At 36.9% G+C, this 26,260-nt stretch overlaps 1 protein-coding gene across 1 annotated transcript in view; it reads right to left on the bottom strand.

Annotated features, from left to right (window-relative positions):
- RASA1 (RAS p21 protein activator 1) overlaps positions 1–26,260 on the bottom strand; it is a 67,926-nt gene that overhangs the window by 18,715 nt on the left and 22,951 nt on the right. Inside the window, exons 5-15 of the mRNA XM_037373116.1 lie at positions 24,496–24,613; positions 23,443–23,474; positions 21,783–21,835; positions 20,931–21,081; positions 14,468–14,546; positions 11,451–11,571; positions 9,347–9,503; positions 6,918–7,005; positions 4,176–4,253; positions 2,757–2,914; positions 2,386–2,462 (exon numbers count right to left, since the gene is read on the bottom strand). Of these exons, the coding sequence (XP_037229013.1) occupies positions 2,386–2,462; positions 2,757–2,914; positions 4,176–4,253; positions 6,918–7,005; positions 9,347–9,503; positions 11,451–11,571; positions 14,468–14,546; positions 20,931–21,081; positions 21,783–21,835; positions 23,443–23,474; positions 24,496–24,613 (1,112 nt within the window). The remainder of the gene's footprint in view (positions 1–2,385; positions 2,463–2,756; positions 2,915–4,175; positions 4,254–6,917; positions 7,006–9,346; positions 9,504–11,450; positions 11,572–14,467; positions 14,547–20,930; positions 21,082–21,782; positions 21,836–23,442; positions 23,475–24,495; positions 24,614–26,260) is intronic.

Here is a 26,260-nt window from a genome sequence, read left to right as displayed (position 1 = left end):
CCGACTATCATGGTGCAAAACCAAACCACAACTTCCACTCCAGTTCAACATTGTGTGGGGTATTGTCCCACAAGATTTACTAATTCAACTGTCTAAACATACCTAAGCACCCCAGTCTGCAGTAGCAGCAGGTGAAGTCTACTAATACATTCCAGGGCTTTATTTTTATCAAGCCATTTTATATGTATTTATTTGAATAAAACCTTATGCAATTCATAGTTGGAGAACCAAAAATCTAAACAGAATTGACAGTAAACTGTTTAGCGTAATTTCCACTATTGGAAATAGTTCGTAAAAACAACAATACTAAAATGATTATGGAATACTCATAATAGGCAAAGTTCAAAGACAAGGACTTGAAACGTCAGTGTATATTTTAAAATACTGGAAAAACAGCCTTCATGCCGATATTGTTTTGGTATTTAACCAGTGCTATGATGAAAGAGATAAAGCAGTGAGACCAATAACAGAGTTTTGGGCTTCAATCTGCACTACATAGCAGGAAAAGCAAGCAGAAAAGCTGACTTAACCCAACAGGGAAGATGAGTAATTCCAGCTTCACCTGACTCCCACTCCCCAGCAGTCCACATTTAACAGCTGTGGCTGAAAAGGAGGATGTCCAGGAAAGGAACCAATCCTCTTCTGAAGAATTCAAAAGGTATTGAGGTGATGCAGCACATAGGTATCCCTGCAATTCATACATTTCATAGGGCTGGGGCTGTGAGACATGTGTTCATTTGCCTTGACTTAGTCTAACCCTTATCGCAAAAGGAAAGGACTGTTGGCTTATGCTGTAAGAGTGTACCTAATTGCAATCAAGAAACTCAGCCAGTCCTGCTCCTGACCTAGAAAAGGAAACCTTATGTCACCTCCTATCAGCTGGATGCATCTAGAGACAACACAACCTCCTTAAGCTGGACAGAGCGGAAGGAACTACAAAAACACTTTAAAAGAAGTTACTGAAGTACCTCATTCAAGAATTACCCTTTTAAAGATTCTTTTACTAACTAGAGCTTTGGTGTAGGATAGATAATGAGCTTTCCACATCAAGTGAATAAAAAGTGCAAGAACATGGTCACAACTGCAGTTAGAGCCTTCTTGTCTGTCAGAGGGAATGTATTGGGTTTTGCTCCTGCTACATAGGAAGTTTTCTAGTCAGAGGAAGGAGGAACAGGCTTGAAACTGAATTAGGTCCTGCAAGCGCATTCAAAATCAGTAGTAATTCCTCTACTTTGGTCAAAGTTTCCCTACCGATCAAAAAATATGGAAAATCAAGAAATTAGCACTGAGGTATAACGTAACAGGCCAGTAACACAATCTATGCAAACTGAAAACAACTGCAATAGATTCTAACTACTCTGACAGGCTTTGGAACAGTCAGCTCTAAACACAATGGAAAAGAAAAAAAAACCTTTGAATAAATTTGAAGGGGGCAGGGACGGTATCCTGCCCTGCAGGCAGCAAAGAGGCGGCAGAGGGCTGAAGTTGCTCCAGAACAAGTAACAGTGGGAAACAAGATGCCTTAAATATAAGGAAAAAAAAACTAAAAACACACTGTGTGGGAAGAGAACAAAATTAACAAATAGTAATAAAAAAATAATTTCAAGTTTTTTAAGTTTTTCTAAAAGCTATATTCTTCAAACCCTTTCTTTTCTAGAAAGCTGATAGATTTTACCAGCTTCCTGTTCATTTGCTGGAACAGAAACAAAACCACAGTTGAAGAAGCAGCTGTCTGGGTAACACGAGGAAAACAAATTCTTAAGAACTTCTGTAAAAGGCAGAAGAAACTATGGATCCTTTCCCATTCAAGGTGATACTGAGGTAACTTCAAGTTAAAGCCCAAGAGTGGTACAAGGAAAACAGAAAGATGAGATAAACCAGAAAGAAAACAAGGCAAATTTTGTCCAAAGACCTCCCAAGATTTATTTTTTAATTATTTCCTTTAAATAATTAAAGTACTACACCTTTCATCTTTCTCACTCAAAGCAACAAAAAACCAGCAATTCCATGCAATCAGACTTAAAACTCTGTGAAACTTAGTATTTTATAGAGCAGACTAATAATGACAGCTTCTCTTTCCTCCTGTTTTTTGGTAAGCACAGTCATAGTAGAATACAATGGCTATTCTAGAGCAGAGCTAAAAAAGCCATCAGATACAAAAGACTGGATTACTGTGCAATTTATCAGTAATAAATATGCAGGTTCTCATTATAAAAACATTAATGGAAAGCCAGTACCAGACACCCAAAACACACAAACACAGCATTACGGTGAGCACAAACCCAGACTTAATTCTCTTGTGATAAGGTTTGACAAGAGTAATGAAAACCACACAAAGTATCCACTGCTGCAACATACAAGTACCTTTTACAGAAAAATACTTACATATATCTGGATCTTTACTTTTCTTTGTTTTGTTACTAAGACTTATCTCAAATCTATTAATATCAGATGAAAGATCACTAGGAGAAAAGACAGAAAGCCTCAGTTAATACTATATTTGTCTGGCATTTAAGCTTATTCTAAAATCATATCAATCCCGAGTTCCCATCATCAGCCAAAGGCACATTAACAAAGATATTTAGGTGTCTACAAAATATTCTGCCCATGCACAATTTGGCTGAAAAGTTGCTGCTGTATAAACACACATACTGTATTTTTAAAAAGCATATGCAAAATAGCACACAGTGTTAAGAATCTTGAATGCAATGCAACTTAGCAGTGAAATGCAGTAACTCAAGAAGATTAAGACTTACTCAAAGACAAACTCTTCTGACCACACAGGGTTCTGCCCTTCCCTGATGTGTGTTTTTGCTACCTGGACACTGTTCAGGTAGATGTTACAATACGGATTAGTAAAATGTTTTACTGGGAGTGTATGAGCTTCTTCTACATGCAAAATAAGACTGCTGACCTAAAAAAAAAAACAAACACAAAATTTACTTTTTGTTGCTAAAATAGAAATACAAAACACACAAATGAATTAATTTTTATTCTCAGTGCAGAGGCTTAATGTTAATATATGAACACTGAGTAAAACTAAAATTTCCTAGTAAGGAGAGCAAGGAACAGAAGTAATGCAACAACATTTTAAGAGGCACTAGTGACAGAGTAACTCAATTACTGAAAGCAAATGCCCCATGTTTTTAAGGCATCTTGTCAGCTTTTAAAATTATCTTTGAGGCATTAGAATTTGCAAATACTAACTTTTCTACACACAGAAAATTTTATTGATATCTAAGACTGGCACCTCAAATAAAAGGTTTTTAACAATTCCAAATACAATGGCGTATTTGGTACCTTACTAACAGATTAAGTAAAATTCCCTTGTGCAACACATTACAGTCTATTTTTTTATGCAGATGAGCATTTTCTTTGCATTTTGAAGTAAAAAATTATTTCAGATCATCACTTTTTCCTTTGCTTTTGCAGCTTGAAGCTCCCAATTCCACCTGCCACTTTATTTGTGAATGCACCTAATTTAGTTCATTTATTTAGAAGTATCGAAACATCTTTAATGTTTGCTACGGAACAATTGTGTCCTGAAAAACATCCCAATTAATTCCCTTTTCACCTGTCTGTTAAAACACCATGTTCTTAACATTCAAAAAGAACAGGAATTCTTGAAGTATTTCCCTTATTCTCCAATCATTACAGACTTAGTCATTTATGACTATCTATCCTCTACCTATGAGGAAATTCTGGCAAACACAGCACTTTCAACGGGCCAAGCAAAATTAAGCCACAAGCATGGTTCAGCATGTATTTGTTACTGAAAATAAGTATTAGTTGAATGAGTATTTTGTTTACACGTCATTTAAGTTTGTCAAATTTTTAAAGCTTCCTGTATGGCCTAAGTTTTAAAAAGCTAAGACAATCCAAATGCTGACTTCTTTACAACTTCACTCAAATGCAGTCAGAAAATAATACCTCGCAAAGCGCAAGCAGATTGCCTAAAGCCATTCTGGGTTTTATATATGTAGATGATACAACAAAGTGTGAGTCATTCTGGTTGGTTTTGCAAGGATACTGCATAACTCCAAAACGGAGAGTAAGTATATGCAGGATTTACTGCTGTTGAAAGGAGAATTCTAAGATTTATCAGTATCGTTTTGCAAAGAGTAGACAAAAAAACTCCTCCATGTGCACCACCAACCCCATAATATCAGCTTCACCTGACGTAGACGTTTATTTGATGTTCCTGGACTGGTTTTTCTTAAACTGCAAAACATCTGCAGAGCTTTCATCCAGTCCTAAGAGAGAAGGACACACAACAGTGTAACAATACAAAGTCAGATACAGCATCTTTCAGTGGAAGAGACATATCTAAAAAAGAGTATCTGAAGTTTTCACTCTACCTTGGCAAAACTTAAGTTTTCTGTAATTCCAAAGTATGCAAGTTTCAATATTAAAGCAAAGTTCTTACTTTACTGTGCAAAAACCTAATAAAGGATTTACAAATCTGGATCATTTTCTCCTTTAGAAACAACAAGCATTACTAATGGATATGCAGTGTGACCTTTACCAATTTTCCAGTCTAGTAATATTACATGAAATTACAAATGGTATATAAAATGAAGCAAAACTTGTTTGCTTCTGACAAAATTACAGTTTACAAGCCAAACTGTTGTGGTGATTCTCTCCAGTACTTCTGCACCACAGTCACAATATTATGCACACCTCAAACAAAAACTAAAACATAAACAGAGAAATACAGCATATATCCAACACTCCCCACTTCGTCTGCTCACAAATGCATACAGCAGAGTGGATGGATAGATTCCATTATTATCAAGGAAACAAACAGGTTGTCTAACATCAAAGTGACTGTAGAACCTTGTGTGTATTTTTTTAAAAAACAAATATGCTGCTAAGAGGCCAACTCTCCAGGCCACTTCTGAAAAAGTCACTGAAGCATGAGACAGTTGCTAACAGAGGAACTTTGCAAAGGGCCTTTGCAAGGCGTAAGACATGTTATAGCCGCATGCTCTAGTTTTTGTCTCCCAACCACTGAATTTTGTGTAGCTCTTGCAAAGCGCAAAATTCAGGTTTTGACCAACAGTCTTCTTATATCTGTATCTCAAAGATCTGTCATTATTCTCAAAATAAAGTTTAACAATGTCATTAGAAAAACCACAACACTCTTTCCATCTTACCCTTCACAGTATCCTCCACATTTAAAAAATACAGGAACAGGTACTGCAGCTATTTTCAGCTAGACTACTTTGCAGCTCGGGTTTCAGCTTTCAAAACCTTCCACAGAAGGAAAAGCTTTCAACTATGCATCACTAAGTTTCAACAGCTTGTTTCCTTATTCTCAGGAGTAGCTATCAAAGAAACAAATGCCTCCTAAACACTCTAACAAAAATATTTCCTGGATGCTAAATACGCCTCTATACTCATAGCAGGAAAACCTTTCCCCTTAAATGCCAGAGCTTACAGCAGCAAGAATGAGCAATGTGTCACAGTAAGCACAGTGACACAAGCACGTAAGGCTACATTTTATATTTGCTTTTGTTTGGTACAAACCATAAAGACAACAGCAGGATGGCGCTGCTTTGGTATTTATGTACCACGTTATAAGAGGGTATTCATATAAAAAGAAAATTATTATTTTATGAAATGTTACAGAGTAAAGAAAGCGGAACTTTCTCAAAAGAGAAATATCTATAAACTTTCCTGGGCCAAAACCATACTCAAACCCCCCCCCCCCCAAAACCCCAAAACCAACAAAACCAATCACCCTGTATTCTGTATAAACACAGTGAACGCCTGTTAAGCAGATCAAAACCAAAAGCAGATTATACCAAATGTTCAGGGAACAAGCCAGGATATTGTCTTCTACACACTCTTAATTCTTTTAATTTGTAGAACACAAAAGACATTGCAGATGTGACAAAAATTAATGTACAGGAAGTAGTAAATGTGGAAATTAACATATAATTCTCAATTACTATTCAGCACACTGCTTCTCAAAGGCGGTACATTAGAAGTTGTGTGACAAATGCTACTACATCACTCTGATATCATCTCAGCAACTCTAATAAATCTGTATTAATTTAACAGGAAAATCTGTGGTTTCCTTTACATACAGCACAAACAGAATACCAAATTTATACAGCCTTCATGCTCTGGTGAATAGCAGTCTGTTATGAGTGCTCTAAACAGCTTTAATTCCATTCAAATGAAATCAAATGCAAAACTTCTGATACAACTGGTATATCTCAGAGCTGTGGACTTCCAGAGCTGTAAACTTAATAAATAAGGACATTTTTTATATGATATGCTCTCCTGCCAGTGAATGAATTTCAGAGTTTAGGCTCCTCTCCTACCATTCTCAATCAGCAAACATAACCACTAGAGATCTAGTAACTAAAGGGTACCAACTAAAAAGAGAAAACCTTACTTTTCATGTACAATCAGAGTGCAAGACTATGAACAACCACAAATTTATAGACAGTACAAATAACTGCAAAAGGCAGTTCAATACATTTTGGTCACTGGGCACACACACGTGCATTAGCATCTTCGTTCATACCAGGAATATGCCTTTAAAGGAAAACTCCCACTTACCATGCTCTGGTTTATAACATGGAAAAGTCCTGGCGAGTAAATTATTCTTCTGAATTGAACTAGGTCAAAAAAAAAAAAAGTTCTCCAGAAACATATAATGGAAAATAATAGACGTTCAGTCCATGGGACCTGCCTGGAACTCGTCCAAAGAACATCCAAGTGCAGTTAACACAGGATCTGCGTTCCCCTTAGAGATCTGCTACTACTTCATTATAACACCTACTAATGTAGAGATAGCCACTATTTGTGACACACTTGCTTCCCGTTTCAGAAGGGTAGTATCATTAAACATCACAAGACAAGAAACTACTTCTTACATTATATTTACCAACAAAAGCTCTCACCTGTGCTTGTTCTGGAGTTTCGCCTGCAAAGTAAAAGATGTAATGCTCTTCACTAAAGTGCTGAACTACTATCTGAAAACAGTTTGGCCTTAAAAATAAACAAAACAGAAAACGTCAGTTTAATTAATCTTTGTAATATTAACGGACACCTTCACTCATTGATCTGTCCCAAACCAAGTTTACACTGGACTTGCATTCCTGCTGTTTGTCTTTCACGAGCATTAAACATTGCATCAATTTTTGTTTGTATACATGTAGCATCGTCAGACACGGAAAGAGGAAGAACTCCAACTAGATTTCTCAGGTCCTTCAAAACTGCATTTTGGGTTGAATGTATTACATCATTTGAAGAAAACCACACTTCGCTCCAGCTAGTTCATTTCAGAATAATGATAAACTTTTAGAATGGTCTGTACCTGAACAGGCATGTATGCTGACTTACAGTCATGGCAAAAGAGCTATCTGGTAACGGCAGACTTGTCAATGAGGACCAGTCCTAGAGACTTTAGAAGCAGCAGAGGTTCAGCATTAGTTCCCAAGCAATTAATCATACATTAAGGATTTGTTCTTTCAGGAAACAATATTAACATAAGGAATCCCCTATCTGAACATTTCCCATGGCTCTTGCGACTAATAAAATGTGTACTGGATCACATAGTAATCACTGAATGTATGTGACACAAACTTCTAGAGCCTTAAATACAATTATTGTGTCTTTGCCATTTTGTGTACCTTCACTCATTTGCCAAGAAGTCAACAAAAAAAATAATATTTTGCTTTGTTAAATTACAAGCTATTTAAAGTGCACACTTTACTCATGACTTTCCAACACTGTGCTCAAGGAAGTTTCGCTGTCCCAAAACCAGCACCATGTGAAAGATCGTACTTCATTTGCAAAGGAGTTTCAGTCTTCAGTTCCCCCATCTATTTCACTGCCTGGAGAAATGCTGACACGGCACTCTGTGGCCGTGCTGCAGAAGGGTGGGGGAAAGCAGGAAGTAGCCAGGTCTGGGGCTAATTAAATCATTGCCACCAAAGAACCATGCAAAGCTACAGACTTCACTGTACTTCTGAGAAAGGCAGTTTTTACCAGCTAATTAAAATGCAGGAGGAACTGTCTCAGCTACAGTTCTTCAGTAACAGCTTCCAAAGCTGTGCAACCACGCAAGTCCTCCTACCCACCTTTAGTACCCACTTACTGTCCAACTACACTAACTCACAGCACAGTGCATTTAAAAGCTGTTTCTAGTTGCTGTTAATCAAAATGTTCCTTGTTTACAATATACGCTAAAGCTTCCTGCATAATTGCCAGCTTACATAAGGAATATTCCAGTAATTTTTTTCATTGCTGTTCCAGTACTCTATCTATGCTCCTCATTCTATTAGTTTAACTGATTATTTCAAAATTATTAAAAGAATCCCACAGATCAAACAAAAGCATCCATCTTTGCAGCTTAAGAAATGCCAGTAATGTTAAGCATTTGTCTTGAATTTTTTTCATAAAAAGTGGACTATCTGTAATTTTTTAATAAATATTAAGATCCATGAGATAACTGGAACTTCAATTCACTAACACTTGCAGGAGTATGTGTACTTATTTCTTCTATAAGACATTACAATACAGGACAGTGGAGGTTGTTTTTTTTTAACTACCAATGAACAAACATGTAAACTCTTTTCATGTTAATTACCAGTAATATCTGAAAGACTTCTGATTCTCAAATAATTTGCTGATAACTGCATCCCTTCCAGCTGGCATATTTTGAACATCAAAATATTACAGTAAATGAGATTTGATGTGAAAATTCTCTGAATACAGCAACTGTGCAAAACCAATTTCTGAGGATGTTAACTCATATGAACTAGTTTACTACTAAGTTGGTCTCATCTAACAAAGGTACTTGTTCTTAAACAGAAAAGCATTTACAGACTCCATCTAACCAAGTTATTTTTCAAATCCCTAACAAAAGAAAGTACATCTTTTGGAATTGACAAAATTCTTTATCTTGCCAATCCTTGGTTCAAAAGGATTAAGCCCCTCAGTTCATAATCTCTAATACCTGTAAAATGAAAGATGGAACAATTAATGCACTGAATATTCAAGAATGACAATGCAAAAAAGCTCAAACCATCATCGGTTCCTATTTCACAATAAAACTTTGATACTACAGTCTAAAATTTCTGACTGCAAGTTATGTACAGTTGCTAGCAATCGAGTTGCCATGGCTAAACAGATTACTATTCATCAGCTACATCTGTCTAAATATGCTTCTTGCGATTCACACCAACTACAGACTCTTGGTATGAACCAAGAGCCACAATGCAAGCCAGGCATTCACTAGTGACATATTGCCGGTGTCTTGCACATGTCTCAAACCAGCAGTCAACTCTCCTGCTGCACGTATGAGAATTAAAAGCCAGTGTCCTACCTGCCAAACAAACTGTCATGCACTCCGTAGACAGAACACACACTAAGGTCTATTAGTCCTTTGGGTTTTGTGGCTCGTTTTTCACTTTCAAAATAAATAAGCTGGGCATCGTTTCCCTCTAATATAAAGTACAAGTTTTTCCATCTCTTTCCTTTACCTGTAGAAGAGTCAAGCAAAAAGTTACAATACTGTTTAAAAGAAAGTGTAAATTTTGTAAATGAAGAAAACAAAAGAGGGCAGTCAAGTTTTTGTGAAATTGCAAACAGAAGTACAATGTACAAGTAATCACACCTACGTTATAATATCAGTACACACACTCAATTTTATGCAACATGTGGCTAAAATCAGACCCTCTTCACAGATACAGGTAGAGTTGCAAACCGTTCTCTAAACATTTTCACAGATTTCAACAGGACTAAGCAAGTGCATATGAGCTGCCTGGACGGTGAGTTCCTGACAGTTTTAAGATTGTATCTAGACAGTTTGCAAATAACGATGCTGTGGATCCCATTTATTACGATTTTAAGTAAAAATTAGATTCTTGAGATAAGAAAGTTAATCCTAAACTCTGACCAATGTTTAACAGATTGCATACAGTATCTTAAAACAGCATGGCTGAAGAACAGAAATGGGATTAAGTTATATGCAAACTTCAACCACAGCCATGCCCCAAACACAACCATGTCTAAGAATCTAAGTGGTTCCACTTGTTCCAGAGAAAATGTTCTCTGAACTACAATGGATTAGGAACTTTCTGCAACTAATTAATGCATTTAGAAAAAGCTTTCAGCCTTAATTTTGTACTTTGATAATCTTAAATCCACCATGGGCCTCAATAAATGAGCACTGTTTTGAAGAGACAAATGTTAACATCCACTTCTTACACTCTGACTCCTAGACGGAAGAGTCATTTTACTGCATTTTTCCCATATGCAGCTACGTGCACCTCTCTGCACCTACTCAGTACTCCAGCCTGCACATTTAAAGTATCTCATTGTCTCTTCTAGCTAAAGGTTTTCAATTCATTCTCATTTGATTCCTCACTCTACACCTTCTCTCAGAATCTGACTTCTCAATAGAAGAGATACTTGCCCTGTTCTGTTCAGAGGGTCTACAGTTTTGGGTGGTTTAGGTTTTTTTAATGTCTCTTTTGTATTTGGCTATATGTAAAAATCAAATCTTCCTTCTCTCTTTTGGTCACTATCCAGATTACTATCTGTATCTTATGCTTCTAGTATGGTCTCTGTCATTTGCAGAAATTTTATTACTGAAAGTTTTTCTCCTTCCTCAGAACTTCGAAGACTTATTCAATGACAATTCCTTAGGGTTATATTGAGATGAGTCAAGCAGTCAGTGAATGCGGATTTATTATTCTAGTTCTCTCTAACCTACTCTGTTCAGCTAGAATTTAGTGAGTTCCATATTAAATAGAAACACTTTTTACGAACACATACTTCATTTAATGAGGTTGAATGCTACCTTTGACAAGGTTGCCTAGTTTTGGGCCATACTCTGATTTTTTTCAGAACAACTGCCAATCAACATTTTCACACTGCATGTAATTTTACATATTATGTTGTTCTATACATCTACTACTTAAGGAAAGACATCTTTCATACTCTTCACACACTTTTTAGATCCTTCAATTTTGTCCTTTCTAGTACTATTACTATACTAAACTTGCTAAGTATGCATGTTCAGCTTGGAGAAGGCTGAGGGATGACCTCATCAGAATCTACACCTTCCTCAAGGTGGGCAGTGGGGCAGAAACTACTGATGATCTCTCCCTGGTGACCAGCAACAGGACAGGAGGAAACGGAATGAAGCTGCGTTAGAGGAAGTTCAGGCTGGGTGTTAAGGAAAGGCGGCTGGCCACTGGAAGAGTCTCCCCAGGGAGGTGGTCACAGCACCAACCCTGTCAGAGTTTAAGGAGCTGCTGGATGACACGCTTTGTCATATGGTTTAGTTAGTCCTGCAAGGAGCACAAGTTGGACCCAAGGAGCCTTATGGATCCCTTCCAACATCACATATTCTATGATGCTATGTTCAATAGTTGATTTATTATTATTTTTAAAAAGATGTCATAAAAGTAAACATAACTCACTTTTTTTCAGAAGATAACCTTTTTTGACAATATTTTTATAAAAAGCATCCTTTGTTTTCCGACGAATTGTATTGTAGATTTCCTTTCCATCCACTGTATCATTAAGCACTTGTTCTTGGTGCTGGTAAATAAATAAGAAAAACATATTTTAAGCTCAGAAATTGCCATTAAAAATTACACACTATGAAGCTGCATCTATGATCATCATATTGATTGCCACCAAGTCACTACTCTTGTTCTCTCATGCATGTTAATAAAGCAACATAATTTTTCATATAATATTAAAATGTAATGTAACTATTTTCCTATTTCCAGAATTATGATAGCAGAAAAAAGATTTCAATACAGATCAACTTCTACAAAGTAACATTGTGTCTTTTTCATATTAAATAAAAAGCAGCATCTTTCAACGTGATTTCTGTTAAATTTATGCAAGTCTTTACAGATCTAGCTTCTAACTGTCTTCTACCAAAGCTTTTGGGATAAGTAATCATGGATAAGCTCTGAAGCAACAAGAACAGTGCAGATCACAATTAACACTGACTCAGTCAAAGTTGCACAGTCCCTCATTAATCTCATTAGAACTCACATGTCCTGAGTAGAACTCAAAACCAGAGAAGAAACCAGAAACAGGAAAGAGAAAAAGGATAAATTCACACAAAATTGTAGGAACTGGAAATGCAAAAAACAAATGAGCATGGCCAAAAACCAAGCCAAGTTTGACCTTACCGAGTAAGCTGATCAGCAAAAGTTCTTTAGCCGTAAGAAAATATGAAAAGCAAGACTGTCGAACAATGAGAACAGAGATGAAAAGCGACATATGAACTGGCTCACACTAAATATTTTTTTGCTGCCCATGTATCTACAAGAATTATGATTTTGAACATCATGAAAAAAGCAAGATGAAAAATACTTCAGTAAAACTAACAGGAATTACAGGATCTACAATGGAAGCAACACCCAGATGTTTACGAGTTCAAGATAATCTCCATAACATAGCTATGCGAGGGACAGTGCCCAAAACAACAGCTCCAGTGACAATTATTGTATAGTAGATTTTGTATTAGACCCAGGAAGTCAATCAGACTGACCCTAAAATTATTCAAGGCTTCTGAATTTCTTTTCCCTCAAAAACATAGAGCATGGTAGTATGTGGAAAGGAAGTAACACAAAGCTGAACAAAAATTGCACCACTGACCACTAAATCTTTAAGCAAAGATACTTACAAATATATGTGAATAATTTAAAAGAATCTGAAGTAGTCTCACATGGAAAATTAGTCAATGCAGAGAAGATTACTACTACAGGAACTGTAAGTGCATTGCAAAAACCAAAAATGAAGACAATTACTGCCATAATTCAAGAGGAATGATGGAGCAAAAGGAAAGTTATAGTGAAGATTTTCAAGGTGCAGTTTCAGGATTCATATTTGCTTTTTGACCCGACCACATTACAGAGCACGAGTTAACAGCAGCAAACAACTGGGAAGCACTGATGACACAACACAATTAGCAGTACAGGAAAGATCAGAGTAACAAGGTATAAGTCTACCAGTACAACATAAGTTACACCTGTTGACACTTACAGAGAACAGAAAATGAGAAACTTGAACAGCTCATTCATTCGCAGGACTGAGCTACGGTGTAATGTGGCTATGACAATACCCCTGTAGTACTGTGTTTTGGTTTTGTGACTAAAACAGCCTTGGTAACACACCAGTGGTTTTGCTCTTGCTGATCAGTGCTTGCACAGCCTCAAGACCTTCTCCACTTCCCCCTCTGCCCCCTCCTCTGCAAGATGGCTTGGGTGGACAAGATGCTGGCAGCAGACACAGCTGGGACAGCTGACACCAACTGATCAAAGGGATATTCCCTGCCACATCATGTAACCATCATTATCACCAATAAAACTGGGTGGGGAAGGGTGCCTTCCTAGGTGACCACTGCTCAAAGACTGGCTGGGCATCAGCCTGCTTGTGGGAGGTAGTGAGTGACTGCTTTTGCATCACCTCCATTACTCTTTCCTTTGCTTATTAAACTGTTCTTATTTCAACCCAGGAGGGTTTTTTTGCTCTTGTCCCCATCCTGCAGGAGATGGGATGAGCAACCAAAGATGTGGGTCCTTTGCTGCTCACCAGGGTCAACCCACCACAGAAAATGACACCTATTCTAGGATATTTCTGTCAAGTATTTTCCAGAGAGAAAGTGTAAAGTACCATGGCATGGGTAATTCCCTCTGACCTGGTCCACCACATTCAAGAAAGGCAAGCTCACATGAAAGTTGGTGGCAGCTTGAGAACATTACAAATGGACAGAATCAGCTTTGGTATGCTTAGCTCAGTGAGCTGACGAAGGGAGAATACAAGAAATGTTCTTGTATTAACACCACAGATCTCACAAAGGAGTATGAATTGACCGTAACACTTAAGGAGGAAATTAAGGGCAAATTTCTAACCATTGAAACAATAAAGTTTGGGAACAGAGGGGGAACCAAATATACATGAATGCTTTATGTTTATATATGCTATAAGTTTATGCAAAGGTGGATGATGTGGTGTGCTTATTACTGGTGGTCTCATAGGATGAGCTTCTGCTATGAAGGAAGAGCACTCCAGAAAAGCCCTGCGATCAGCCCTGAAGCTTTTCTGTGCATACAGGTTTCCTCTGGCAGCAGAAAAAGCGCAGACAGAGAAGACAGGAGGGCAGACTGGTTCCTCCTAAAATGGAACTAAGGCACAGCATGGTTGCGCATGAGACCAAAGCTAGGGGCACACAGCAGACGAGGAACACCCCCAGAGGACAGACGGAGCTTACCACATTTACTGTTTGACTATAAGCCAACCCTTGGTAACTGAATGCATTTGAGGATAAAACAAAAGAAACAAGATGAAAACATTAAAATTGGAGATGATGCTGTTTAACTACCGTTGGCATCTCTGCGGTAATTCATTCCTAAATTGATTTGATGATGATTAGGTCTGTGTCTTCAACCACAAATGCTCAGAGAAGAAATCTTACCTGCATTGGAACAGGATCTTTAAGGTAATATCCTTCAACAATCTGTTCTTTTCTATAGTGCTCAATGATGTCAGCGATACTGTTCCAATAAGAAAAGGAGGATTCAAACGTTAAACAGGTTAGTTTTTCCTCTGTTTGAGAATCTGCTTTTTCATACAACCACAGAAAACTTTCTCACAAAGTTTTAATAAAATCAAGTGTTAAACATCATAATCCCATTTGTAGCAATGAGAATTTACTAATATACTGAAGTCAAGAAAGTTCACAAAACTGTATTCAGAATGTATTAACTCTAAACTCCACAAAATATTTTAATTAGTTACTTAAAATGCCAGATGAGGACACCGCTTTTTCCACATTCAAGTAGCACATGTGCATTACCAGCTCTCCAACCAGGCTGAAAATTGCTATTTCATTGGTAATAACTTCCAAAGTCCTAGAGTAACTAGGGAAGGAGAATGGGAGAGAAACCACATGTGTGGAGCAATTTACTTCTAGGAGGACAGGAACAGAAAACAGAAAAGGTTTGCAGAAGAGCTTATACAGATTATACTTAGAAATCACTGAGCTATCCTGTTAAATTAAACACTCAAACAGTAGCACTCTACAGGGAAGCATTCATTCAGATCACCAGATTCAAAATATAACTGTGTTTGGAAGGCTCAGGAGAAAAGTAGTGACAGATTGAAGCTGAAATTCGAGGCATTAGAGTTGCTCTGACTTATCTTTGCAGGTACGAAAATTTACACTAATAAAGAACATCAAAACAAACATCAACAGAAATTAATCATTTGTATGCAAAATACCCACCTAAAAAAAAGAACTACTTTAGTAGAAAACAAAAATATACTGAGCTTATCTTCTCACTTCATGCACAGTTATCTGTGTGTGTACAGATAATCAACAAGGCATACAGCAATGAAATCTTTGACCTTACAATTGGATACAGTTGTGTCCAACACAGGAAAAACATCTAACACTGTAAAACCAGTTTCAAAACCCTACAAATAAAGCCATAGCAAGACACCTTTGTTCACTTTTCTCTCTCTCATTCTAAAAGCTATGAACTCATGTATGCATAAGGAAATAATCTTTCCACAACCATCTTTGTTTTTCAGATATGTAGAATAACATGTTCTCTTTTGGTACTACATAAATCAAATATTTATTTCAATTTTTACAGAGATGCAATCTGCATATGCCGTCTTCTGCATAAAAATTTAAACTTTGCCACGCTACAGAAAACAATGACTCAGTCATTCCATTCTGCATGTTGAATAGTTACTGCCAACATCTTGTAATAAGTAAAACAGCATTATATAATTTTTCTCACTCATCAAATCAAGAATACTTTGACTGTTGATGTCTCCTCTCCTCCTTCATTGACTAAAAATGCCAGCAGAAGCTAGTTCCTCAATATAAGGAGCAGTTGCCTAGTTTCTTACAATTTTGTAAAACAGATTGAAGAATAAACTCAGTTGTATCTGAAAACTTGTTTTGTAGTTAAAGAGTCCCTGTCCTGGTAGGCTAGGACTTTATGCCTTGATGAAGCAACTGGGGGCTTGGCTCTGCAGCCCTCTCTTCCCACAAGTGAACTCAATTCGGATGGTCACTTGAATATACTGCCTTACCACTACCTCAGCTCAAATGCCTAAACAAACTGAATGTTGCAAAATGGAAGACACAAGGTATATCCGGACAGAATGTGAATCTGCAAATCATCGGTTATCTAACATGCATAGCTATCTAACATCAAGGATGAAACAGACTGACCACAAAGCTTATCTAGGGGACAGGAAAATGAATCACAGCCGCCTTCAATGTCTGACAGCAACAAAAATCCTGCTTACACAAAATGCATCAAGGAACGTATGTTAAAAAAAAAGTTAAACTGTTTGATATATGGAAATAAAGATGTATCTCAATACTACATTACATTCACTTCAGTAATTTAAAAATGCTTAGCACGGGGCTTGTTAAGTTCCTCAGGTCTCAGCTACTTGGATAATTTTAAAAGGATCTCACCACAATGAGCAGTATAATTTTTTTTTAACAGCTGAAGAGTGAATCAAGAGTTATTCCAACAGCTGATAATTCAAATAACAAAGAATCCGGAAGGCAGAACTAAGCAACATCATTCTATATACTGTTAAAATACGAAGATAAAGAATTAACATTAAACTCATGTTGTTTGGCCCATCTACTGGTTGAAACAAAATTATCTTCCAACTGCCTAGCAACTTTTTCAAATTGTGCTGTCTCTCAATTTCAAGATAATGTGAAAGCTTGTTGATTCCATAAACTATTGGGCCAAGGTTTCTTATCCTCTCCTTTGACATAGAATCACTAGAAATAAAGTAGAACCCCTCGATTTACAGGGTTTTTTGAATGCTACCTGTTACGTAAGTTGACTTTTGGAAAGAAGGCAGATAGAGAAAAGAAAAGAACAGCAGAATGGACTGGTATGCTTTTCCTATCATGTTTTAAAGTCAGAACTGAAACGTTAATAAATGCTATCTTACAGAAAAACACCGTGAGAACATACAGAAGTTATTCACAGAACGGTTGAGCACAGAGGACACTTCTGGAGACCACCTAGTCCGAGCCCTCAGCTCAAAGCAGGGTCAAAAATGGCTGGTTGCTCTGGCCCTTCATCAGCCACATCCTGAGCATCTCCAAGGATGGAGACGCCATACCTTCCTGGGTAACCTGTTCCAGTGTTCAATCACCCTCATAGTAAAAGCCAAGTGCACACCTCTGGACTGAAATCTCATGACACAGATACTGAATTCACGACTATACAAGGTCTGCCTGGGACAGAGTTGATTTCCTTCATAGCAGCCCATGCAGTGCTACATTTTAGATGTGTGACTGAAACCCTGCATCAGCAGCACACCACTATTTTGTCTGCGGCTGAGCCATACTTGCAGTGTTAAGGTTTTCCTTCTTCCCCACTCTGCTTCCCCTGCACCCACCCTGCAAGCAGGAGATGGGTGGGCAAGGAGCTGGGCGCAGACATGGCAGGACAGCTGGCCTGAACTGGCCAAAGGGATATTCCCTGCCACATGATGTCATGCTCAACAGTAACAGCTCAAGAAAAGGGGGAGGAAGAGGGGGTTGTGGAAAGGCCTATGGAGGGGTGAAAATAGTAAAAGCAAATATGACAAAGCTCATGGGCCAAGGTAACGACAATTTAATAAGTGAAGGGCAGGGGCTAGGCAGCACACCACTGATGCAAAAGCAATCAGTTACCACCTCTCACAGGAGACTGAGACCATCTCGCTGAGAGCCACCTTGGAAGACAAAACATCACCCTCCAGTTTTTATTGCTGAGCATGTCTCTTTGGTCAGTTTGGTTCTCTGGAATCCAGGGAAATCCTCAACACTGTGCAGGCAACACTGTGCAAACACCTCTCCGCAAAAGCCAAATGCTCTTGTGTCAATAACAAATGCTGTGTTATTGACACTGTTTTAGCTGTAAATCTGAATCATGGCACCATACTGGCTGCTGTAAATAAAACACAACTCCACCCCAACCAGACTTCATACAGCCACCAAGAAAGTTTCGCAAATTTTTCCATTAAAATGCAGAAAGGTGATTAATGGAGTAATTTGTTACCCACAGAATAAACAAAGATCGCGGAAGTTAAATGCTTCACTGAAGTCCATGGGAAAATACTCCTTCAATAGTCAAAATAATTCCTCCAATATGTGTGCAATACAGGTACTATGTATTTGGACCCTCAAGTGGACAACTATAAGACTAGAGGTAAGTTGCCTTGCAGAGCTGATACAAAAGAATGAAACAACAAAATATGACACACTTCAAACTCAGCCTGTTGGTCATACCCATCAACAGAAGTTTTAAAGTAATTTACATACAGAGTGGTGGAAGCACATGCAAAAGGAACAGGTTTGGTGGAAAAAATAAGTCATCCTACACGACATAGAATATGAGATTCCTGAGTTGTACCCAGGACCTCCTTGCCCATGATCACCGAGAATAAACTCTTCTGCAATACATGCAGACATACTGTTGCTTATAGAGGTTATTGTGATTCCAGTCCCATTTCTGAGTATTCAAAATGTTGGCGAAATAAACCAAACTTCCTCCATTTTTTGTTCCTTTACTATTCTTCACCTTCTTACTTTTCTATGGAAAAATCTTGGTCTACAATTTATTGACACTATAACTGTAATCAATACTCTGCAACCAAAGAGCAGATTGCTTTCATTTTATCTTTTACCCCAATTACAATTTTAAAAACTGTAGAAAAACATTAAAAATACTACTTTGTACTACAAAGGACAATAATTTTAAAGATCCTAATTCTAGCAACAGATATCAAAGGAAATACCTTGAGAACATTTATGGAAACAGCTTAATATAAAAAAAGCTTACAGTTAATAGAAACTGTCAAATAAACCCATTTAAACAAGAAGCAGCACTTCTTAAATCTGAAATTTTCACCTCAAAGGCAAACACTTCATTTTTAGAGAAGCCACAAAGACAAAACTCTGCCACCAAAAAATGCTTATAAATAGTTTCATTATCTTGCATGAACTTCTGTTTTCTGTATCTCTGTTACGGATTCAGTGCCCTGTTTGTTGTTTTTCAGCCACTTCTGATTATTCCTTACAATTAAACCACATCAGTCTTCACATATTTAAAGATTTTTCTCTCACAGTGTCCCTGTTAAATGAACTATTTATTAAGAATTAAAAAGCCCACAAAGTCATTATTCCCTCTCTCCTGTTCCTCACTTACTGTCCTCTGCAGTAGATCTTATACAGAATTTGGGCAGTTTGCATCTTCATTTTCAGGCCTTATCTTCTGTTACATACTTCATTATGTGTTTGAACTTCTAGGACGTTTACCAGCCTGCAGCACATACTAAGTTGGACTGCATGTGAGCCTAGGAGTATAACAGTAACTCTCCAAAACATGCAACAAAAATGAAGCCTTTTAAAGCTTCATTTTAAATGCATATTCTCCTTCGCACTGAGGAAGATCTCAGGTACCATACAGTGGTACCAAAATATATATATAAAAAAAATCTAAAAGCAATTTGTCATAACTTAGCACTATTTAAAGTTACAATCTTGTTTTCTATTCAACACCACACTCTTCAGATAAATGTTATTCATATACATACATGCCTCAAGTGAATCCAACGCTGCATTTTGAAATAATCTGAATAACATACTTTATATTAACTTTCTGAAGGTATACTATATAACGCTGTAAAACCACTTAGGAATAATCAGAGTTCCACTAATTTCCTAACTAATTTGACATCACCTAGAGTGGGGGCTCCTAACCTACCATCCTCCTAATAAGCCAGGTAACCAGAGAGTGGGCAAAAGAGCGTTTACCTTCATGAAAGGCTGACAGGGCAGCTAGCCTGGTTTTCAATGAGGATGTCAGGAGGCCAGACTGACTAATGTAGCAGCTATTCAAGCAGCCTGAGTGCGGGATATGCACAGGCTCATAAGGGTCAAATTGTTAACCTCACACCATCATCCATTTGAAGTCATATGAAAATGTCCACTGAACGTCTTAGTTAGGAAACCTCCTCAACATTTTCTCAGACACACCAGCTGCTGGATCTCTACCCACTCAGAAACCAAGCTGGAAGTGAGACAAATTTTCTATTGGGATGAAGAATGCCCTGGTTCTAGGTGAGCAAGTTTGGAAAAGTGCTGATTTTGTGAGGCAGGCAACGGCCTCCGTTAAAAGATGGGGCAAGTTTTCACAACTGAAGTCTTGCATCTACAACAACTCTAAAAACAAGATTATCAAGGATTAAGCCGTGTTGATAGCTTCTCCCACAAAAGGGGAAACATATCTCTTGCTATTTCTTATTATTTTTGCAGAAGTTACTGTATTTTTGTACAACTCACAGAACAAATGCATCCCAGGTTTGGTCATTCTAAATGAAGCCATCTGTACTTCTGACCCAAGTATCATGCACACATTACAACGCAATTTAATGACTTTTTCCAACATTGAAGGTATTTTTCCCTCTTTCTTGTAAATACCCATTTCTGTTATTCGAAAACCCTACTGAACGTCTTAGATCAAATTAACATTTTTATTTTCCCTTTTCAAATAGACAAGAATACAAATAGTAGCTTCCAAGACAACAGAGCATTCTCTTAATTACAGATCCACAATTTATCGATCCACATGATCCATGCTATCCACAATTAATAGTCTGGAGAAACTGCTTTGCTGAAGGACAACAAATACTTCAAAGACAACAAGCCACACTTAGGCTGCTGCAAGCTTTAAGAACTTGATCAGTTACAACTACTAAGCAACTTCGGGAAAATGTTTAGTATACCATTCAGAAAACTACAGTCTTAAAATCATAGCAGTAAACAGTTATCAGAAGCAAGTTACACAAATTCTTCTCGCATGTATAAAACATGCACAATTCCTTCTACCATCAAAACTTACCTATTATAGTATCTGCCTCCCATCATAAACTGATTGTTTGATGTTGGACATATTTTAAAACGCTGAATATTTTCACTGGTCCGAAAATAAAGTGAATAATCACCAGGTGTATTATCTGAAGGCCTCACCAGAAAACTGCACACCTGACCAACTGAAAAGATACCATAACAGCGTTACTTTTCTTAGCATTATATGTAAGACCTTATCAAATCTATTCCCACATAAATTAGCAAGAATTGCACACTTGAAGAAATACAAAGTCTATTAGGTAAGTTCCAACAGTTATCTCAAACTAGATAAACTAGTACTGAACTGCCGAAATTAATGCAAAATGGTTTAGCTGTAGCTGGCAACCTAGCCCCATCTTTGCCACTTCTTTACAACAGCATACAAAAAAAAAAAAAGTTTGACACGTTTTCAAAAATTCACAATTTCTTTTCTAGCATTTGAAGTATGCTGTTCAACAATATGGGTCACAAATCTTCATTTAAGGAAATATTTGTTCTCTTAAAGGGCTAAAAAAGCTTGTTACTATATTTTCCTTTAAGTATATAGAAGGATATTCTCCACAGCATCTTGATGAACGTATCTATCACTGAAATGATTTATTACACATTGATTAAAAAATTACTTCAACCAAAAATTATTAAAATGACTGTATTTGAGAACATACTCAATACTCATATTTTCTTCCAATGTAGTATTCTAACAAGTTAACAACCATAGGGGTTGGTCAGATTAAGACACTCATGTATGTTCACGCATAAAAGGAAGTTTTGCCACAGTTTAATATGAATAGGATCAGTTTGTGCCATTATATTACCACTGTATTTCAATCAGAAATACAAATACCTGTCATCAGCAAATTGTAAGCCTCTTGTTTGGAGATCTTCCCATGGAACCATCTTAACAAAGATGAAGAGAAAAATTAGAAAGCAAGACTACCAGCTCTCTTTTTTGGCTGTGGTGACATCCAAGGCTCTGGCACCTATGAATTGATCTTTATTTAAAAAGACCTAATACATATAGATGAGATAATCAATGATTATGCTACTTAATGATTCTGTTCCACCAACAGCACGAAAAACCTAACATCAACAGGTATACAAATACATTAATTTCAATAAAAATGTCCCAACAACTTGGAGTTGGTGTTCAAATACAACTGTGTTTAGAGATTAAAATAAATTGTCTAAATGGTAGATAATTTGACAGGCATTATTTAAAGTCAGTCTCCTACAGCAATTTACTAGAATCATGAAATCCAAAGCTCAAACAAGGAGGTTAAACGCTACGGAAAAACTCAAACTGAATTTTGCTGTGGAAGTAAAACCTAGCTTTGTTAGGCTATTGAATACTAACTGCTTTGATCTCACACCTTGTTCCTTCCCAGAGTCCTGTGTCAGAGTAGTGTCCTAAAAAAGTTCAGCAGCCTCTGTCCAGTCTCAGCCTGATACTTAGGACTATATACAGAACAGCTTGACACGCTACAACTAAATAGCTTGTTCTGTACCTTTAAAGTAAAGCTAAAAAGTATGGCCTTTTTATGTATCAGAAAAGAGCTCTACTTCTGACTTTCTTTCTATACTACCTTTAGAGTACAATTTCTGGCTGCTGGGATGTTCGAAGGAATCACTAGTCTCCCCAGGATCCTTTCGAGTGGCACAAATAACTGTGGACAGCTAGTATCAAAACTCCAAGCATCTGTTACAAACTACTTTGCAAATGAGTAAATACAAATCCTACATTTGAAGGCATACCGTTTGTCTAGCAGAACACTACCAAACAGTAAACAAACAACAAATACACCAGTGATTTTCTTTCTCCTATAAAGAAATACCTTCTCCACCCATCAGCCTCTTGGACACCACACACTGGGCAACAGAGAACAGGCAGCAGGTGCAAATATGGCAAACAAACAGGACAGATGAAATAAGCTACTAGAAATTTTTTGGAACTTTCATTTGCCACTCATCATTACTACTAAAAATAATATATCAGCAGCTTGACATACCACTACATTGATTCTAAATTGTATTCAATATTTTAAAATTCTTAAGTATTTAAGCAAACAGAACAAATCTTGTAGTCCTCTGGTTTTCTCTTTAAAGCTTAGGAGTTCTTACATGAAGCTAACAGAGACAAGCTCTATCACACTCTGTTTTGTAATGGTACTTTGCTCTCTCTCCAGCATTTAGAGTTGCGCAGATCTGAAAAAAAGTTACCTCGAAAGCAAAAAATATCTTCAAGAAATACTCCATTGTGCATATTTTGGCTGAAAATTATCATACAGGCACTCATCTAAGGTTTCAACACTGCAAAACCCATTACAATAGGCATACCTCCTATCACAGGACTCTTTCATGTTAATTATCCATGCATCTTCAGCAGCTAGTACAGTCAAAAAGTCTCGAGATGAAAAAATAAATCTCTCTGGTTCACCTTCCCAAAAGCTGGGAAACCCCATACAAACAGTTATGATTGCTTTTAATAACAAAACAAAAATCCTTACATTTTGCCTTCATGTGGATCTTCTTCTCTTCCCTAATGAGAAAATTAACATATTAAGTGCATGACAAGAGTACAGCTCAGTTTTTTTAAAAAAATAAAACTTCATGGGTTAAGACCTTCTGTAGAAAAAACATTAAGTAGTCTGAGACATTTTTGAACTAAGGGGTTTATTGCAGCTCTATAAAAAGAAGTTTTCCTCTTTGTTTACTAAGTGGAAATTCAGCCAAAATATGTTATTTCAGAGGATTGCTTCTGTCATGTTTCAAGTCCTTCTTCAGAGGCAGTATCTTTTTAAAATCCCAGCTTTCCTAAGGTTAACTTCACCACTGATGTATTAGTCTACAGTTCAACAGTCTAGTACTGCCACTTCAATTTAGCACTGATATCCTGACAGATCTGTGAGGATCTGTAGGTAACATCTGCAGGTAACACTGCTATTAGCAAAACAGACGTACTCTGCAGGAAAACACTATCAAAAATATTTGGTAATACTGGACTCCAAAACAATGCTGAGCTTGTTGAATTATTTTTTTTTTTCCCTTTGAAGTATATTAAACCATCTGTTCCCCTAAAACAACTGAATTACCTGCAGGTCATCTCGTTAGATTCCTGAGCCCACACAAGCCCTTGTAGGTATAACTAACTCATCAATACATTCATAACAGTTCATCCTTAAGAGAAAGATCTACCACAAGGCAAAATTACATTCTGTACAGTTTGTGAACGTTTCATGGCAAATATAAAGACATGAAATTAAATGCGTAGCAGATTCTTCACCAGGACAGCTGAGTTTAGGAAACTGCCTAGTAAGTTTAGAGTACCATTCATTTGTACTTCTCTTTGGACAATATGTGAATAAGCACTTTTTTTGATACTGAATTAGGCTTAAAGGTTTGTTATACTATTTCAAAATTAGGAGATCCAATTACTAGGTTTAGAAAAGTACACAACTAGAAAACAGGCAACTAAATGTCATTAGTTTTGGTTTATTCCAATATTATTTTACCCCCAGAATGTTATTCATTTAAGAAATTACAATATAAAAATTACTTACCACTTCTTCTACCAGGTCTTCTACAATAAGACCTTGCTCATCTGTCCGGAGGTTTGTAACCCACATCCAGCCATCTTCCAATTCATTATGGACAATAAACATGTCTCCTTTAAGGAAACTGAATAGGATTACAGCAAGATTTAAATCAGGGATACAATTGTAATACAAAGTTTAATGAATACAATGAACTCTTAAGTAAAATTGCTGCAAAATATTTGAGAAAACCTGTTTGTGAAAAATGTATGAATAACACAAGCACATCATGTATAATTTTCCTCAGTTAAGTAGCTACTATCTAAGTATTTATGCTTTTAATTTACATTTAGCATCTAACACAGGGTTCATTTCTGTCAACTTTGAAGTGTGCTAAGGACATATAAAATAACACCACAACAATATTAAAAGATACTAATGTTCTTTTCTCAAGAGGGATCAAATACTAAACACAATTAAAATAACCAGAGATACCATTAATAGTCCATTAATTAATAATACCATTAATAGATGAAAAGAAAATAATACTCTTTTCATCAAAAACTAATCTCATATAATGAAAGCCTTATCTATTCTTTATGTTCCCACACACGAAGCCAAGTGTTACAAAGAGAGTACAGAACAGTTACCAGAGAAGCTATGCAATTTGCTACAAGAAAAGCATAAATAAGAAGCATTAACATGTCTAAGGGAGTTTGCTTTCTGGAAGGCTTGTAGAAGTTACTCCTTAAAGTGTTATCCCAAACTCAGGTCACATGAAAACCTTTCACTATAGCACAGCAAGACTTCTCAATCAAGTCTGATGATGTATCAGGGTACAGGAAATAGTAATAAAGTATTGAAGGTCATTAACTACTATTTGAGTCCAAAGCTACATAGCAAATTTCTATGACATTTCTCTCATTTAAGTATCAGACTAACAGAAAAGGCATTAACTCAAGCACAAAGCAAACAGCAAGAATTAAAGGACAAAAAACAGCAAACCATTATTGAAAACACAGAATAAATTCAGCTGCTAATGAACCTAAACCCTAAGAATGGGTGACATACAGCAAGAGCACCCTCCATCAGCTCTATCACGAAGAACTATAAATTATGGTGTATATATACACACATATATATACATACATATATGGACGGGGCTTGGAGCAACTTGGTCTAGTGGAAGGTGTTCCTGCCCACGGCAGGGGAGTTGGAACGAGGTGATCTTTGGGGTCCCTTCCAACCCAAACCGTTCTATCAACTCAGTAATTTTTTAAGATCTTAAAAAGTAAGAGGTATTACAAATTGAAAAGTATCATTTGTTCAATACAGACTCTTTCAAAAAAGGAGGTAGTAAGAGGGGAAGAGAGAAGCATTTTTGCTCCATTTTGTGGACAGAGAAGAGAACCTGGAAAAAATAGTCATCAAGTCTCCAAGCACAGGTAAGAAAATGAATACTAGAACATTATAAAGGCAAAGCTTTTTTACATTGCTCCTTTTTTCTTATTTCAAAGCAGGCATTAAATACACTGTTCTTCCATTTACGAGTAGTCCAGGCTCACATACTCTTTCTAGTGGTTAGAATTGGTTTGGCTTGAACTGTTTATCTGCCATTAGTTAGTTCTGTGGTAGTTAAGGGGAAAAAAGCCTAGCATATTCATTTCACACATTCACATGAGGCATTCTGCATTGAATTCTTCCATACACAGACTTACACTCTTGGGAGAAAAATGTTGGGCTTTATAAAACATACTCCCAAACTATACTACTAATTTTACTTCTATAAACT

This window comes from Falco rusticolus, chromosome Z (assembly GCF_015220075.1).
Source record: "Falco rusticolus isolate bFalRus1 chromosome Z, bFalRus1.pri, whole genome shotgun sequence".
Taxonomy (NCBI): domain Eukaryota; kingdom Metazoa; phylum Chordata; class Aves; order Falconiformes; family Falconidae; genus Falco; species Falco rusticolus.
Note: the sequence above shows the minus strand (reverse complement) of the source record. Positions and strands in the feature narration are given on the sequence as shown.